Genomic DNA, 18,712 nt, shown 5'->3' on the forward strand with positions numbered 1-18,712 from the left:
AATTTTTTTTTATATATAAATGCGGATTGTTTATAGAAATGTGATGCGTCCTGTCTGACGGGATTGCCAGACGCTCCCTTACCCTGGGAGAGTGAGGACTTCCTGCGACCAGTCCTACAGGACGACCCCCTGCTGCAGACAGGTACAGCAACTCCTGAGATAGATAGGATAGGTAGATTTTATTTTTGAGTAACTGACTGCAGTTTGAGTAACGGCTGGTTCAGATTGCTGTTCTGCCTGCATCACTCAACTGTTGTACATCCTGTATCTTGTGATGTGACACAAGCTGCCTTATTTCTTCTGAAACATGCTTATACTGCAGTCGGTGACATGTTTCCCACAATCCCCCTGAAGGCCCTCAGAAGAAGCAGGATTTTGTTTTTGCTGTGTTGGTGCAGAGAGCATTTGAGGAGTGACAGATTTGAGAGTGACGTACTTTATTCAGCTTGTCTTTTAGCTGCATTTCCCTGGTTGTAGACACTGGTCTCTGTGCGTCCTCTGCAGGGCATTTCTCCCAGTATGATTATTTCATGACAAAGTGACAAAATCCTGACAGGAATAAAACAAACACACCAATCAAAAGCAACACCCATTTCTTGTATAGAGTTATTGTTAGTTACAGGGCTGATACCTATTCTTTGTATTGACTACATTTTTTTAAAACCCCACTGGAGACCTTGTGGTTAAGTACAATAAACATATAATTTTATAACTATTTTTTTTATAAGATGACTTTAAATTCACTGGATATATTTATTCTGATTTCACATCCACTTCACTTCAGTTCGCTTCGTTGTCCCTTGAAGGAAAACCTTTCGTGCTGCAGCAGTTTAGAATACAACAGAAAACGTGCAGCGCATAAATACAAAAAAAATGTTCAAATTAAAGCAACCTAAAAAAACAGAAAACACTAAAACAAGTAATTGGAAGATCAGAGTTAGTCACTGTGTTGAGCCTTTGTGTTCAGTCCGTGTATTTTACCCTCTGTTTGTCTCCCCGGCTCTGTGATTCTTGCAGACCCCGAGGAGCTCTCTGGCAGTGAGGGGTCGAGCCTGTCGGCGTGCCGGTCATCTGGGGCAGAGTCCCACGATGCACTGCTGCAGAGGTCACAGGTCGCTGAGGAGAGAGCCCGTCGCTCAGAGGAGGCGCTGGCCAGAGCCATGGATGACCTGCACAAACTCAAGTCAGTGATGCTTCTGCATTTTCAAGTTTTTTTTTATTTTTTATAACGATTAGATGTGATAAGGTTTCTTACGATCTTGGATAGATGTTTTCTTTTTATGTTCATGAGAGCTTGCAGTGTCCTCAGTGTGTTGCTTTACGTCTGCACTACCCTCGTGGGGCCAGCAGGGGGATCCAGTGAACCCAGTATTGCAGAAACATCAGCTAGAGTACCTTGTGGAAGAAGTTTGGAGGAAGGGGACAGATAAAAAAGGGAAGGGAAAATTCCACTGCAGCATGGAGGTTAAAATGAGGAGGGGAGGTAGGCAGGGGGGCAATAAGGGAAAATTACAGAAAGAGTGAGGTTGGGGGGGGTTGGAAGAGAGTTAGGAAGATGAATGCCTCCCATCTCCTCCATTTACTGCTACGTCCTGCATGAAGGTTGTGTGTGCTTTCTGCTTTCTGGTCACTGCTTTTGTCCCGTTTCCTAATATGAGAAGTTAAACGCAGATCTGTCCGGTGTTCTTTCAGGCTGCTGGCTCAAGGTTTGGTACTGAATGCAGAAACCAGCAGATCTGGCAACCTGGGCACCGTGGCCGAGCTCCGAGAGGACGAGGACGAGGCCTACTTCAGCTCCTACGGCCATTATGGCATCCATGAGGAGATGCTGAAGGTCTGAGTCGTTGCAGACACACAAACACACGCGTAACGCACACGCCGACCAGGCCTGCAGGTCTCATTACAGTCCTGTGAGTCACTCCCCGCGGGTGCAGCAGTCTCTGCAGAGCAAAAGTGGGTTCATCAGCGTACGTCTTGGCTGAAAGATTTCGATGTAGCACATAAATGAAGATGATCATCTTTATGCACACATTGATACTGAGGACAAGACATTTTCTCAAAAGTGACAAATCAGCAATACGTGCTGAGCTCTCATGTGAGACACCAGTGAGAAACGTGGAAATTAATTTTTACACTGCTCAAGTGCTGAAACTTGAAAGTGTCAGCAAGCTGGGGGGGTGGGGGTGGGGTCAGCTCTGTCTCCTCCTCCTTCCTGTTCTACTTACCGCAGTGCTTAAGCTTTTTCCATTTGGACGTCCTGATTGGTGCTGAGCACTCTTAAGTTTTGCGTCATGTGTGTGTGCGTCAGGCTGCAAACTCCATCAGAGCCTCAGGAGGGGCCGAGAACACGTGATTGGGGGGCTTTGCGGTAGAATGTGGTCAACTCTTTTACAGGTTGACATTAAGTGCATCACCTATGACGCATTCAGTGTGTGTGTGTGTGTGTGTGTGTGAGAGAGAGAGAGAGAGAGAGAGAGAGACCCTATGAAAGAGGGTGTCATGTTTTTGGAGTTAGATGTGTGTCGCTTCAGTTTAAGGTGAATCAGTTTTTAATTTGTCACTGACAGTCGTAGCCTGATTTAATAAAAAATGGATGCTGGCCAGTCGGTGTGACATGACGGAGATGAGAATGACGGAAATCCTGTCTCACTTTGCCTGACGGAGCTAACACATCTAGGAATTTCAGTTTCAATAGACAGTTTGAGGCTAAAAAATGAATTGTTTTTATACTGAAAATCTGGATTTGCAATTTTTTTTAATTATGGCCTTAATTTTACACAACATGGACAACATTTTAAAAATCTTAAAAACGATGGGAGTGTGTACAATTAAATAGCTATTGGTTGCAATCCTAATCAATCCTGGTCCAAGTCCAGTTGGAGCTAATTTGAGGCATGTGAGTTTAGTATGAAAATCCCTGTTTGTGTTACTGTCTGTCTGCCGCAGCTCGGCAAGGAAACACAAAGAGGGAATGGACAGGGAGAACAATTACAGCGAGCAATAACTCTTTCAATGTACATACGGGCATCTAAGTATTGTAAAGAGATAGATTAGAAGACATTTGAACCTGTCCTTCAACCAGTCTTACGAGGTAAAATTCAATCCAAACATGCACGACCTGTCTGTAGACGGTTACAACACACGCTGACATGTTGAGAGCCTTGTGAGGCAACACCACAACCCTGCAGTGTTGGTCATAAAAAACAAGCATTTAAATCATTTAACCCTACGTCTAAATGTTGTTTGACATTTTTCTACAGTATATAATTCTGAGAGTAATTACAGCTGAAAGATATATTGATTACAATGACAGTATTTTTATGATACTACACATCAGCATGGACCTCAGTATCACAGTTAACATTGTGATGTAACATACATTTTTGTTTCCCTGATCTTTACTGCTTCTTCATAGTTGAATGACAAATATCAGAGCTTGTTTGACTGATGCAGCTGATTGCAATGATTACTAATGATTTTCTAATTGAAAAACTTTCGTTTGTGTAAATATCTTCCCAGAGCTCCAGATTCTGTTCAAACCAAGTGTTGAATAGAACTTGCACTAGTGCATGTTACTGTCATTTCAATAGATTCTGTAGCTTTTCCTCCAGAGAGGAGGTGCCCGGGCTTGTGGGCAGACTTGATTGGCAGGTTAATTAGCGAGTGCTGACCTGACCTCCACTAGAAAAATATCGGAGTTGTATTTATCCCATAGATTTGCTCTAAAATGTCCAAGAATCCCCCACTGTTTTGATCTGCTGTTATCTACACCTGTGTTGAAACAGAGCCATGCTCTGAGATTTCTTTTCCCCAAGAGGGATGAAAAGTTGAATTCAACTTCATATCACAACATAGGCATCCTAATACAAGCAGTTGTAAAACTCATAGACTGCAAATTATCTGCAAAAGGTTAGATTTATATATGCCTCGCCTTAACCTTTAGAAACCCTGCAGTATATTTTAATTTGTGCCATACACATTAACACGTTATATTCTTTTACGCAAGAAAGGTTTGTGTTGCTGTGCGTTGTTGTTAATATTTGAATATTCTCTTCACAGGATAAAGTGCGCACAGAGAGTTACCGTGACTTCATGTACCGCAACCCTGACGTGTTCAGAGACAAGGTGAGCCGGCTGAGCAAATACAAACAGATATGTGTGTTAATGTGCAGTATGTGCAGGGTAGATGGTTTAATGTACAGCCAAGTCTATTAACAGAAACAGGCGTGTGCATTTTGCAGGAAAGACATTAATAAGGCGATGGTGTCTGATTTAAAACACGGTGGGACTTTATTAGCACCTTGAACGCCGACTGCAGAGTGCTGATAACAGACACATGCATTCCACAACCAAACCCATGACAACCCCCCCCCCCAAAAAACCCTTCCAACTCGCCCCCCACCCGTTTTCCATTGCCTTTAGTTGCAGGAAGCAGTGGCCTGTATCATGACCATCCATTATATGGGGGGCTGCTGGTTAGTGCTGGGATGAGGCTTTAGAGGAGGGAGGCAGGCTGTGTTGATGGGAACGTACATTATCCCTGTCAGAGCAAAACATTCGGCAGAGAGCGAAGTGTCACCTTCTACAAAACGGGATGTTCTTGTTTCAGTACTGTTAAGATGGGGGGGGGTACAAAAAGATGGAGAAAGGAATGAGGAGTTGTTTGTTGTGTCGAGTCAGCAGTATGTTGCCGACCCTCTGTGAACCCATAAAGGCAGCAGGATGCTTAGAGGGAAGTTAAAGTGGCCTTAAATAGACACACACATAAACACGGCGTTACATATAGATGCCTGTATAGTCTTTGCCGCTGTGCCTCGGCCATTTAACAACAGTCGGAGGCGAAGATGAACAAATTAAGTGTAACCTATGGGAACCTGAAATAGAGGTAATTAAAAACTTAGCCAACAACAACAACTAGAGTGAAAAAGTTACTTGGGGAGCCTGAGGATTTAGAAGCAGTTTGATCAGTAAAGGTGCTGAGGACAAGCTCAGCATGCCCAACGTACAGACCATTGATTCGACTTCACCTGTGGACCGAGACCACTTGACCAGGAAGCCGAAGCAGCTAGAGGTGGTCGCTTGGTAGTTCGTATAATACCTCAAAAAAATCTCCAACGTGCCACATCAGCCTCAGTTGTTTGTACTTTTTTTTTATCGTTTTATGTTCTTGTTTTGATATTCCAACAAAGTAACGTGAATGTAACGCCATTTACTAGCCGACAGTAGAGTCCCGAATTATAAGACGACTTGCCAAACAGCGTGTGAATGCAGCGTACTGTTAAAAAACGAACATTTAAAATTTATCAGTTTGCTCATCAGACCTGCTGCCCAAAGCTGAAATGCATTTATACATTTATAAAGCATACACAGTATAACATATGTTATGTTATACATATGACCCACAGCCAGATCACCACTAAAATCTTGTACTGGCTGTGGGCAACGACGATTTTAACTACTTCTGGTTGTGTATTAAGTTGTTTTGGTTGATGATGGTTCCATTTTTTCACCCAGTGTGCACTACAAACGATTGTCCAGAGACAAACCATCTACAGTGGTCCCTGGGGGTCAGCAGTCCCACAGACACAAGAATATTTATCAAGAAATAAAATGTGAATGGAGTTACATGCTCCTACTTATGGTGGCACTTTTTAAACCCTCAAATTGCACAGGCATGTCCTGAACTTTCCGTATTTGTTATCTTTGGGCTAATTTCTATCCCTGATTCTGTGCCTCTATCCCACCACCCGACCCCCTTCCTCGACCCCCTTCCCTGACCACGTTACAGGTGGTGCTCGATGTGGGCTGTGGGACTGGCATACTGTCCATGTTCGCTGCCAGATCTGGGGCCAAGAAGGTCATAGCAGTCGACCAGTCAGAAATCATCTATCAGGCCATGGATATAGTCAGGTGAGACACACACACACACACACACACACACACACACACACACACACGCTACAAAATGTTCCTTGTTTTTCAGTTGGCAGTTAACATGCTAGTAGATTAGCTCACTAGCGGTAGTGCTAGCTCGGATACCCCTGTCAGTCATGTGACCCTCGCCTTGCATGTCATAGTGGTCCTGCGGTAGTTGAGAGTGTAGACGGGTCTTCCCTTTGTGTGCAGCAGAGGATTGTGGGAGTGGAGGTCTGTGTGACCTCCAGCCACCTTTTTATTTGTTGCAGCTGGTTGACTTCGATAGAGCTGCTGTCAGTCGCGTGGCCATAATGCACATAATTTACACCCGCGGTCTGACTCATTCACCCCTCGCCTCTTCTCCAATGTAGTAACTTCAGTCCGAGGCCTGCAGTCACACACACACACACACACACACACAAACATGTAGATGACCCCCTGTTGGTACCTTTTAATACAGTCCTCAGTCCAATTTCAGGTGCTGTGTGTTTCCAGTTTTCCAGCAGCTGGCTCTCCACAGTGGAGTCATTTACCTCCACCAGAGCTGCTGCTGTCCCTTCGTCTACCTGCAACCACTTCCTCCAACACACCCCTGCCTCTAAAATGCATTTTTGAGTTAGGGGCCATTATGACTGCTATTATTACCGTTATGTAAGAGAGTGTCGTATAAGCAAAACAACGGGGTTTGCTGAAGGAAAACGACATTTTAATTTTACAGCCCACTGACTCGCTGTTGGAGTGTGTGTTGGCATGCAAGCTGCGTCGCAGGTTCGCCAGCGGTGAAGATTCCACTAAAGAAAGATGTGTAACCCCCCCTCCTCCCTACACTTTCACACATGTACACACAATAACACACACATACATACAGAAACACACTCAGAGTCTGCCCATGGGTCCCTTTTAAACTGACTGTTTGCTTGATTTGTGATTTTTAAAGCGCTCATTTGTGTGTGTGTGTGTGTGTGTGCACACGGCTGGCCTTTGTGTGTCCGTCACTTCCTCTTGATGTTAATATCAGGATTGTAATTAAAGTGGCTCCTGTTGGTTAGGCAGGAGCATCCATCTCCTGTCTCCACTCCGTCGCCGAAGTTTAAGTGAAGCGTCTAAATAGTTTTTTTTTTTTTAATGGCTGGAATTGATGGATTATCCAATAGAAAGCTTTGAATTGTGACAACAAAGTGGGAAAAAAAATAGATAATATTTTACGTAGATGAGTGAAATTCAACTTTTACTGGTGATATGAAGATGAGTGGATGTTTATCAGCCAATATTTGACTTTTGTCGAAGAATGCTAATCAGCATTTTACCAGCCAGTAACACACAATATGAATGCATGTAAGTTGTAAAAATGATGAAATGTTTATTTTTATGTTTATGTTTTAGTTTTAAATCAATGTGAGGAAAAATGTATTTGTTTGACTTAGATCCACCATCAAAAACACTGGTTTCCTATGATGAAATGTACAACCTCTCTCTCTCTCTCTCTCTCTCACTCTCTCACTCTCTCTCTCTCTCTCTCTCTCTCTCACTCTCTCTCACTCTCTCTCTCTCTCTCACACACACACACACACACACACACACACACACACACACCCCTGCCCCCCCCCCCCTACAAAGCCACACAGATACTGACTCTCTCCCCAGAGTCTTGACATTGTCCTCTAAATTACCCCAATAATGAGATTACAGTGTTTCCCTCTTGTGAAAGGTGGAGGAGGTGGGAGGGGAAGGGGGGGTTATGTGTGAGGGGTGTGGGGGTGATTCTGGGAGGAGGTGATAGCAGCGGTAGCAGAGCAGCAGAGAGGGGAGAGACAGTTCAAGATAAGGATCGCTGCCACAGAAATGCACTCTGGGCCGCTGTGAGTAATTGTTCTGTCCTCAGTAACATTAGCTGTCATGATAATGGAATATTCACAGAGATTGATACCCAGACTGGCCGGTCTGAGAGGAAGGATCATTTAAACAGCTGCACTGATCTTACGGTCCCTACCTGAGCCTGACTCCTCTGCAGGCCCACAGTTACACGTTCACCCCTTTCCCGCACGGCTCAGGAAAGACTGGAAATGTACTTGGAACATAATATAATGATTTACAGATCTTGACATGTTTAAAAAAAAAAAAAAAAAAAGCCTCAGTGACTCAGGGCTCAAATGACTTTGTGTAATGTCAAAGGGGTCGCTCTAGTGATGAACCTACAGAGAGTCATCACCCCACTGCAGTTCCCCTCTGCTCTACGGAGCGTTTTCAGCATCTTTCAGCTCTTTGTTTTGGTTTTTATGGCCTGCTACTTTACTGTTTTCAACCTCATTTCCACTCGCTGTATGCAGCTGTTTTCAGTGACAAAGCTCTGACCTAAAGCACGACTCCAAATGAATGCTAATGTTGTTCTGGGTCTGTTGTAGAGACTAAATAGACTGTTGTTTGCTGACAAGTTAACCAGATCAACTTCAGAAGGTTTTAATATGTCAGTGTTGTGTTTACAGGTTGTTCTGCTTCCACCAAGTGGCCAAAAAAAATCAATTAATTCTCTTTTAATACGAGATAATTGGGATTTGCAGGGTTCGTGGCGTCCACTTTTTTGAACAATGACTGCATTAATTTGTTGGATGCTAGGCGATGTAAGATTGACATAGGTCATGTTTCCAAGTCCTCTGACTCTTGCATGTTTCCCACAGGTCCAACCAGCTGGAGGACAAGATCACTCTGATCAAAGGCCGCGTAGAAGACATCAAGCTGCCTGTGGAGAAGGTGGACATCATCATCTCAGAATGGATGGTCAGTACATATTTACACACATATACATACTGCAGCAGTTTGATTGTGGGAATGCAGGAGTGTCAATCAGGTCAAAGCCTTCTGCTCCTAAAGCTTCATATAATCAGTAAATGAAAAAAAGTGATGCAAGTTCAGTTTCAACTCAAGTTGTCTTTGTGTAATTGTTAAGTCATATTCACACAGCCGACTACATTGTAGGAGTGTCTCTCTCTCTCTACATGCACATGACGGTTCAACCAGCTCCGTGTATGTGCTTGGCTTGTAAGACCTCGTATTGCTGCTCGATTCAACGCATTTCTGGCTTGACTGGTGTGGACAGCTCGGGCCAGACTCAAACCAGTATTAAGTGGGAGTATTAAGTGGGCAGGACTAAAAGAGCACAGGTAGATGAGTGGAAGCCTCTGATTTGGAAGATGAGGTGTGTATGAATTAAGATGTACATAGTGGACAATGACAGACGACTAATGCCTGGACATCATACCAATATCCAATATAATGCATACATCGACACACACAGAAGACATTTTACCAGTGTGCAGAAAAACCAGTGTGAAAACCAGTGTGCAGAATTAAGGCCAGATAATGAAGACCTAAATGGAATGCAACCATCATTAATGTTATTCGTTACACCTGTGTTTGAGAAGTCAAAACTCGAGACAGGTTGTAGAGTATTTGTTGAACAGGCAATTACAAGTAATACAAAAACTCATTACAACTCTACAAAGGTCAAGGGGCTTGTCTTGAAATGGCCTTCGAATACAGATGAATTATTTATTTTCCTGATGTAGTAAGTCAACTGTAACTTTTACTAATACCGTGGTATGTCAAAGTAACAAGGTCTCTACAAAGCCTAATAAAAACTTGCCTCATGAATATGCATTTACCACACTGAGGATTCCTCAATATACCCCAGCACAGGGAAGGAGCACTGTACTTGTCTGACACTAGGACTGTTCTTTATTTGTCTTCCCTAGCCATTTCTACCATGTACCATTATTGGGAACTACTAATTTTGCCTGGATCTCAAAATATATTTACAGATGCAAATAACTTTTTGGCTCACCTGAGGCCAATACGTTTGTTTACATGTGTGGTGTGAAAATATCTTGGAAGCAGCTTATCTTCCATCCAACAGTAGGACTTTTCATACACATGCATATACACAAAATGTAGATGCCCAACTTAATCTCAGATTGGTCCTTTACCAGCCAATGAGTGTGCAGAATCCAAGGTGCCAGCAGCAGTGATGCATGTTTTAAACATGGCTTAAACGGGGCTAAACTCGACCATGAGCTCTTCTGAATACCTAACCAAGAAGAGCAGTCTTCCTTCCCCTTGATGCCCATTTATCAGGGAGATTCTCTGTGGTGATACAGGCGGGACGGCCAAAGTTGAACGCACCGCTGAAGTCATCCCTAATTCATGAGCATCCCGTATCTGTCCCCCCTCCACCTCCCCCATCCATCGTGAAACCCCAGGGTCACGAGCAGGGGTCGCCAGCCAGAGCCTTCCCATCCTCACGCCAGGGAAATTGAAATTCGGTGGTTGACGTGCTGGTGGAACGGTGAAGGATAGGGGGCGTAATCTCTGATGACACCAGCTCACCGAGCGCTAATAAATCTAAGAATTCTCCAGTCACTTCTCATCATGGCAGCAATGGCAGATATTTCTCAGAGTGGCCAGAACTTCAAAAGCTGCCCTCCAATCTGCCTGTATGAAATAGAAAAATGACAGTTGTCACAAGAGGAGACGTTCTGGTCAGTGTAAATGGCTTTAGACTGTATTACACTTTCATGGCTTTGTCTTATAGCCAGGTAGTGGCTTATTATCTCAGAGAGATTCTGGAGATCATTACTCTAGTATCAGGTTTTTTTTTTTTCTGCTTCAGGTGCTTTTTTTTTCTCAGTGTTTGTCACGTAAATCTCTGATGTTGTGTCTTCAGGTTTTTTGAAGTCCCATATTATATCTTCTTAGTGAATTTTCCGCATCATTCAATGCATTAGTTTGTTTAGTTTATTTGTACATTTTTCTCAAAAAACACTTAGTATAGGAAGGGAATTTCCCGTGTATGGATTCAAGATTGATCCCTTGTTACCCACTGACTCTCTAAAATGACACATTTTCAAATGTGTTTTACAAAAATATAACCTCTGTTGTTGGTGCTCAGAAAAACTACTGCTATGTTTCCCTCTTGTCCCACCAAATCCCCATGATCCCCATAAAACCATTCATGAAATTGCTTAAAACAGGTGGAAAGCATAATTTGACTAACCAAAAATGTTTTCAACAATAGCCGTGTATAATGTATTTAGATTCTGTAATTACCTCTTTTGTGTTAGTCCAGCATTTACAATTTTATCTCATTGATATCGGCCTCACTGTTAACTTGTAACTCTCAGCCATATCAGAGCTGCATGAAGTTACTACTAATGCAAACCAAACATTTCCAGCTGCTGCTAGTTCACATTAAAAGCACTCAACGGGCTTTTATTGTGAAGCAGTCACGGGAAACACAATGTATTTGTCTCCGAGCTTAGCACTGACAGCGGCCGTTCATCTGAAATGTGTCAACAAAGCGAGACAGTGGTCATTTTCTGCATTTTTCTTTTGACAGTGGATCAGTTTGATATATTATAAGGAGTAATGGAACAAGTATGAAACAGCCACAGTGAGCTGTTAGATGAAGAGCTGCATGCTGATGGAAAAAGGTCTGTTATTGAGTATCTTGTCTTATTAAAACAATGTGAGCTTGTTTGGCTTCTATGCTCAAGGAGTGTTTGCTGCTCGCAGATTTTGGGGACCTGTAGTATTAAACCACAGAACTGAAATCTTAAGGATTGTAACTTTAAAGTCACTTTGATTAAGCTTGTCCCACTTGGTTCCTCCCTGCATTAAGCCCAAACATCCTGTCCTGACTATGACAAATAATGGAGGCAAAACAACATCAGATTGCTGTGTCTCTCTGACTTTAAGGTTTAATACCTTGGCCTGACTTTAATGCATGCCTCTGGTGTCACCTGATCCTGTTCAAAATGCACAAACACACACTAACACTGACTGGAGGCTTGCTAAGGCCTCCAACAGAGAATGGCCAAATTGGGTCAAAGCAATGGCGGGGATGCACAGGAGGGAATTCAGTAACTAAGAATAGATTAGCATCCAGCCGCATGCTTTGTATTCCTTCCTCTTGTTTGTAGGAATGGAGGATCGACAAAATAAAAAGGAAAAGGAGCAGAACTGAAAACACAGCCAAGTAGAAATTATAGTACAATAGTCTGGTGAGTCTGTTGTCACTGAACAGTATAATTAATCTGCAATTTTTAATAGGCCTACAAATCCATGCTCTGTGGATCCAGAGAGAGAGCCTTGAGCTCACTGTGGCAGAGAAAAGCATCACTCCTTTTAAAAAAAAAAAAAAGAAAAGTAAAACAAGTACCACATTCATTTATCATCACGTGTGTTGTGATTGAAAATGTTGTTCTCTGGCCTGGAAAGTGTTCTGTATTGAGTGGAAGGCATTAAATGAAAAATGTTTAGGACTTTGAAAAGGTATTAATTCCAGAGAGACTGTAAACTAAAGCAGTACATAACTTCTCAAAAATGAAAATAAGTGAAGAACAGAATGACAGCTTGTTGCTACAACTTCAAAGTGTTTACATTAGAGATGCACACAATTAACTGACCAACATTGCTCCAGAGTGCTGCTAGTGGTCAAAAACTACCTTTACATACTAACCCTACATTCTGTAATGGAGGATGTAATGACTTAAATTACCAAAGTAGGTAAACCCATGTAAGTTTTCAGATACCTCATTTAAATACCGTTAAACACACTTTGCTTAACTTTGCGTGTTTAAGTGATATTACATTTTTTATCCAGTGTTAAAGGAACACACATCGCATTTTGAAAAATCTGCTTATTTGGGGTTTTACTAAGAGGTAAGTGAGAAAAGCAAAGCGATCATCATCTGTGTGTTCAATTCAGAGCTTAGCATAAAGACTAGATGAGGGGGAAAATGGCATTAAAGCTGGCTTAATTACACTTGTATGTATGTATGTATTTAACATGTTAAATTGGAAAACATGACACTGTATTTGTGTTTTACCAAGCAGTTTGTTGTTTGGGAGCAACGGTACCAGCTGGGCTCATGTACAGCACCCCGCGTCAAGTCCTGTCCCCACTGTAAACATTTTTGTAAGCCTAAACACAACCTTGATATTTGGATGTTTGCTAGCTAAAATATACAGTGCGTAAACAAGACAGTCTTGGAATTGTTGGAAGGTTGAATTTTTGAACTTTTAAAGTTGGCTAATCACCCCCCCCCCCCCCCTCTAGTCTTTGTGCTAAGCTATGCTAACATGTCACAGAGCTAGCATTACCTCTGGATTGGATGCATAGAGATGTGAACTCTCTTGCAAACAAGATCTTGATTTCAACTACACTTACTGAATTAATAAAAGCTATTAACTGAATAGATAGATCCTCTCATGTAACTCTCTTTAAGACAGGAAATAACCACATTTCCGAAAATGTATTCCTTTAGTTACATTTTCATCTAAATTTAACAGCCATTTTTATAGATGCTGTTTTTTGCTCTCACATTGAAGTAGATGTTGCATATTATTATTGGCATGTATATTACTCACATTTGTATTGATGCTCTATAACTGACCATCAGTTATTTATTTCTATGTAAAAAGAAATAGTATCATAACCAACAGATGTCAGGAATTATAATAAAAAGTATTACTTTAACTATCCGTATACCAGCAAATTGTAGGTTTATACAGATAACCTTGCAAGTTTTATCATGAAGTAATATGTTACTTACTTGACAATTAAGGCTGTTGAGGAAGAGAAACAAAGGATTATATCACTGAAGTCCAGCTGTCAGAGTTGTTGGACCCAGCAGACAGATAGTGGTTATAGGGCTAATAGACAGAGATGTGTGATTAATGTGGTGTAACTGTGGTGGTGGTGGTGGTGGTGGTGGAGGAGGAGGAGAAGGGGGCAAATGAGAGTCTGTCTGTGGTGGCAGTGTTTGAGAGACTGCCTTTAGCAGCACCACTGTCATTTCATAACTCACAACATTGATCGGTCCTCTTTCTCAGCACACGGAAAAACAAACAGTCCAGAGCAGATAAGAGACTGGGGGGCTGGCGGGGAGGAGGAGAGCTGAATTCCCCAAAGACTAAATAAAGCTTGTCACTCCAAGATCAATCACAGGTGATGGGCCTGCTAGCTTGATAGTGTTTAATGACACGCACGTACAAATCCGGACATGAGAGTCGACCGTCAGAGGAGAGTTGGCTTTAACAAACTTTTGTTACATAATACTAGCGTCAACATTACGAACTGAGGCCTTAAAATGAGGATTGAAAATCACATTTTTGTGACACATAAGACGATAACTACGTTAACAAGGACACAACCAGTTAACAGTGACATACTTTGCATTCTGAGTCTGTTTTTGTAGTTTATTGTATTATATTTTTAACGTGATCCAACAGCTATAATGAAGTGTAGATAGCAGGGAACGTTTCAGCAGTATTAGTTTTGAATGTTAAAATCTGAACCAGCTTCCAAGAAGAAGTTTTGAATCACACACTAAATTACACATTTTCACCATTTCTGCCGTCCGTCAAACCTGCAAGTTCTACCAGCTTGTTGTCGCATATCCAGTCAACGGACGTTCTCCAGGCTCTCAGGGGAGCGCTAAGTGGAACAGCTTGATTTTTGACCCGAGAGAGACACCATGAAAAAGTGTGTTTGTTTTTGAAGGGGAAAGAGTAAAGAGGTGACATAAAGATGTACTTTTATTTAGTCTTTTACAAAATTATAAAAGAGCTTTTTATGCCGCTGTCGCTTGTGGTGACTGAATCTGCAGCGTGTTTGCTGTTAATGTCTCGTTTTGGCTTTCTGCAGCACATTTTTTCATTTGCAGCACGTTTCTCCTAATGGAAATGTTTTGGGCTGTTGTCCACAATTCGTCATTATAAAATAACTCATGGGGTGCATTGAACACAAACCGATGATACAGAAAACTACGATAGAAACCAAGTGTTAAGTTTTACTGTGGAGGCTGAACCTCCGTCTCCCTGAGGTGCAGTATCAGTGAAAAGTTCGGACACACTTTCTTATTCAAGTGAAAGGGAAAGTGTCCAAACTTTTGATTGGTACTGTATGCGGTAACTCACCTTGGAGAAACTCTCTCAGAATGTCAAAGTGGTCTTCAGCAGCAGTGAGTGTTCAGTCTGTTTCATTAAAATGTGAAAGGGACCCTGAACAAGAAAAGTGTCAAAGAGCCCCGTTCAACTCCTCTGCTGTGGAGGATTTCTTTGTACCTGCAGCTCTGATATTTTACCTTGAAGTGAACATACTTTGACTACAAATCAAGTATCGCTGACGCACACATATACACACACAAAGTCCGAATCATTGTGTGCGGTAGAGGTGTGAAGTCAAATTAATGGCAGCCCTTCCTCTTTAGCCTCATTATCAGGGCTGGGAGCCTCACCTGCCCAAGAAGAGGGCGGTAGTCATCAGTCATCCTGTCCTGCAGTCTGACTGACTGTCAGTCACACACTCACACACACACACACACACACACACAGATAGAGACTCAGATGCAATAAAGTAGATGCACACATCCAAACACAAACGCAGCGACAGTGCCACAGGTGTGTCCATGTTCTAATGAGGATTTATTGGCTGTACTTACTTCCCCAAGACCTTCAGGAAGTGGTTTTCAGCCAGCTGCCTGTGTAACTAAATGTCTGATGCATCTAACTCATCCCATTTGTTATTTGGTAGTGCTTCTACAGTCTTTCACCCAAAATACCCAGATTGTTTTAAAGAAGCAGACGAGTTTTCATTTCATGTCCACACCCACCCAAAAGTTATTGTTTCCTATGATCCACGCTATTTACAGAACATTATGTCTTTATGCAACAAGCAGAGCTCAGAACATCCTCCAGTTAGGTGAAACAGGACAGCCATATTAGGAAGTTAAACATTTTTAGTCAATGAAAACACGAGAAATGGTTAAAGCACAGAGTCCTTGCTTTGCCCCTGGTATTTCTAAAATCCAAATTTTACCTGGGTAATGTATTATCAAGCTTTTTAAATCCTTTTTTTTCACCTGCACTGGCTCATCATTTTCAGTAAATGATTTTCATTTAAAAATACTATTTTTACTATTACTTACTTTTTTACTATACTATTTTAATATTTAATTATACTTTTTTAAGATGCGGTTTGTTTGTTTAAATGTATTTTCACCCACAACGTATTTCCTCCTGCTGGGGAGTGACTTGTAAAGTTTTTCTATTCATTCGTCAGATCACATAGGCTCATATTTTCATAAATGTGTCCAAAAGAAATCAGAGAAATGTGTCTCATCTTAGTACACCACCCCTCTGTTTTTATTTTCCCCCATTCTTGCTTAGTGAGGCATAGGCATATGGCCGTATAGGCAGCCATTTACTATGAGTAGGGTGGTATATAAAGACCCACAACACAATTCAATAGCTTCAATAATATATACTGTATGTATCTAAAATGCAATGTTGCATTTCCCTCATCTGGTCAAAACATCAGAAGGAAAAAGGTAACTGCTCTCTGGTTTGATTAACACTGCTACATGCAGAACATGAACCTGACGACGTGATGTATCCCTCAAACAGACATCCTCATAAACCCAAACCCATAATCCTGCATCGCTCAGCTGATATTGTTTTTGTGGAGACAAATGGCCTCCTTGTTCCCTCAAAATGATGAATTTAATAACGGCCTGTTATTGGATAAGGACACTGCCGAATACAAGTATATTGGGATTTTTATAGTGTATGTGTGAATTCACTGCTATAACTTTTTATTTCACAAAGGCACCCAAAGGCAAACACCTTAAAACCAAATGAGTTTTCATGTTAAGGTGCCTTTCCAAAAATCCAAACAGTGAATTCATGTATTGGGAGATGATGTGTGCCTGTATTAAATATCAGATTATCTGGTCATGACATCTACTCCTGACATGATGGAGGTTCTCCCCTCATCTTCCAGCAGCCTGCCAACCAAGACATTTAATTATGTTCATTTATTTGTTCAAAGATATTTAATATTTAAGACTTTATTTAACAGAAAACTATCAGAGATGTTTGAAGAGCTGCTAAATTTAAAAGAGTAACTTCACAGTATTTCACTGCCCTCTCTGGATGCAAGTTTACAGTCTGTTTGACCTCTGACCACACCCAGTTTGTTGGGCGTGGTCAGGGTTAGACGAAGCATGATCGCATATAAAGCCAATGCAATGACAGGTGTGAACGGGAATAGATACAAATTCTTGGGTGGCGCAAGAGACGAGACTTAAAAGGAGAGAGAGTAGACGGAAGTAAACGGAAAGAAGTGGAGTTCCTGGTGAGTCCTGAGATCACTGTGAGGCACACAGACACGGTCGGTGCATACGTTGCTTGCTAGCTTACAGCTAATGTCCGTACAGTCTGTAAATTAGCTGTTTTGTGCGAATGAAGAGAGAATGCAAAACAGCCCAGAGGTCAAATTCATGGAAATAATGTGTGGTGACAATTCACTTTGCATTCTGTCTGTACACACCTTTTTAAAGGCTTTTCCACCCTGACAAGATACAATTGGGGGGGGAAAGGATGTGCATGTATGTACGTATGCTTCAAACCACAGTGAATCTTACACTACATAATAACACTTTGCCCAAAGTGACAATATTCCATTTGCCTTAAAACCTTTCATCTTTAAGCAATTTGCATACATAATTAAAATGTTGTACTGGCCATGGAAATTATCGTAACATCTTCCAAAAATACATGATGTCCTTATCATTGATTTCAGAAGAGCCATTGCTTCTAATAACCTTGTAGCTATACTGCAAATTACTTGCTGTTACAGTCTTTCCCCTCCATCTCTCATTTGCATGCCTTTAAATGGAAATTAGGCTGATATTGGAACCTGCACAATGTATACTCACCAAGCGTTAACACACCAAAATCTATTACACGGATGTGTTTGATATGTTTATGGTAATGTGGTGTCATCTGAACATAGACTAGTATAGAAGAGGCTTGCTGCCTTCAGTATTCAGTGAAGCATGGGAGTATTCCCACACACACACGCACATCCAGAAACACATATTCGTGCATGCACACCATCTCCTTTATTTTGCCTTGGCCCTCCTGGGACTGGAAGTGATGATGATCTGCAGTAATTGAGGAAGACGTATGTTGAATGCAGAAGGAAAGAGGAGGTACTGAAGGGCGGAGGAAAGTGTAAACTGCTGATGAAGATTTTGTAGCAAAATGCCTCTTGGTACCTAAAATTGACAGTCACTCCGTCTCCCAAGAGTTGATGGACATGAAAATCTGTAAATTGTAGCACACACCATGCCATTGCCTCCAGCTACTAAAAATAGGAAAACAATGCAGTTATTATGAAAGTAATCTCTGTAGAGTTTATAAAGGAGCTTAATAGCATTTGTGTAGTTAAGGGCAGTGGCAACTCATTGAAAAAGCTAAAATTCTTGACACAAGTAACACAGCTGTAAAAGTGTATTTGCCATTTTTTTTGTGTATGTGTATTGGTGTATATGTCGATGTGTGTGTGTGATAGCCCATTCAGGGGAATGTGCTTTGTATGCTAATTTTGTTAATGTGTATAAGCTGCTCCAGCCCATTCTCATTAGGTTTTCATTAGTCTATTTTATGGAAATGCACAGTGACTATACTGCAGAGCTGCCTAACAGTACGCTGAGCCGCTTCCTCGGCCCGTCTGTGTCACTGAGCCCACAGACGGACCGACGGACAGATCGATCGGTGGAAATGGTCCCAAAAAAGTTAGTAAATCAGTCTGGTGTTGATTGAATCTTGTTAATAAAGATAAAGTGACGTGAGCTAATTGAGAAAGTTAGGTAGCTCAACCAACATGTCAGCAACAACAGATGCATCAAGACAGAGCAGCAAAATGGCATAAGCCTTAACCCTTAAAGGAATACTA

General features: G+C 41.7%; 1 protein-coding gene across 3 annotated transcripts in view; it reads left to right on the top strand.

Moving 5' to 3' along the window:
• The window catches only part of LOC139282589 (protein arginine N-methyltransferase 3-like), a 48,037-nt gene that overhangs the window by 1,661 nt on the left and 27,664 nt on the right, over nucleotides 1–18,712 (top strand). For all 3 annotated transcript variants that reach the window (XM_070902376.1, XM_070902393.1, XM_070902384.1), the window contains exons 5-10: nucleotides 37–142; nucleotides 1,018–1,183; nucleotides 1,693–1,834; nucleotides 4,060–4,125; nucleotides 5,789–5,910; nucleotides 8,592–8,691. In XM_070902376.1, the coding sequence (XP_070758477.1) occupies nucleotides 37–142; nucleotides 1,018–1,183; nucleotides 1,693–1,834; nucleotides 4,060–4,125; nucleotides 5,789–5,910; nucleotides 8,592–8,691 (702 nt within the window). The remainder of the gene's footprint in view (nucleotides 1–36; nucleotides 143–1,017; nucleotides 1,184–1,692; nucleotides 1,835–4,059; nucleotides 4,126–5,788; nucleotides 5,911–8,591; nucleotides 8,692–18,712) is intronic.

Source organism: Enoplosus armatus, chromosome 1, assembly GCF_043641665.1.
Source record: "Enoplosus armatus isolate fEnoArm2 chromosome 1, fEnoArm2.hap1, whole genome shotgun sequence".
In the NCBI taxonomy this organism is placed as follows: Eukaryota; Metazoa; Chordata; class Actinopteri; order Centrarchiformes; family Enoplosidae; genus Enoplosus; species Enoplosus armatus.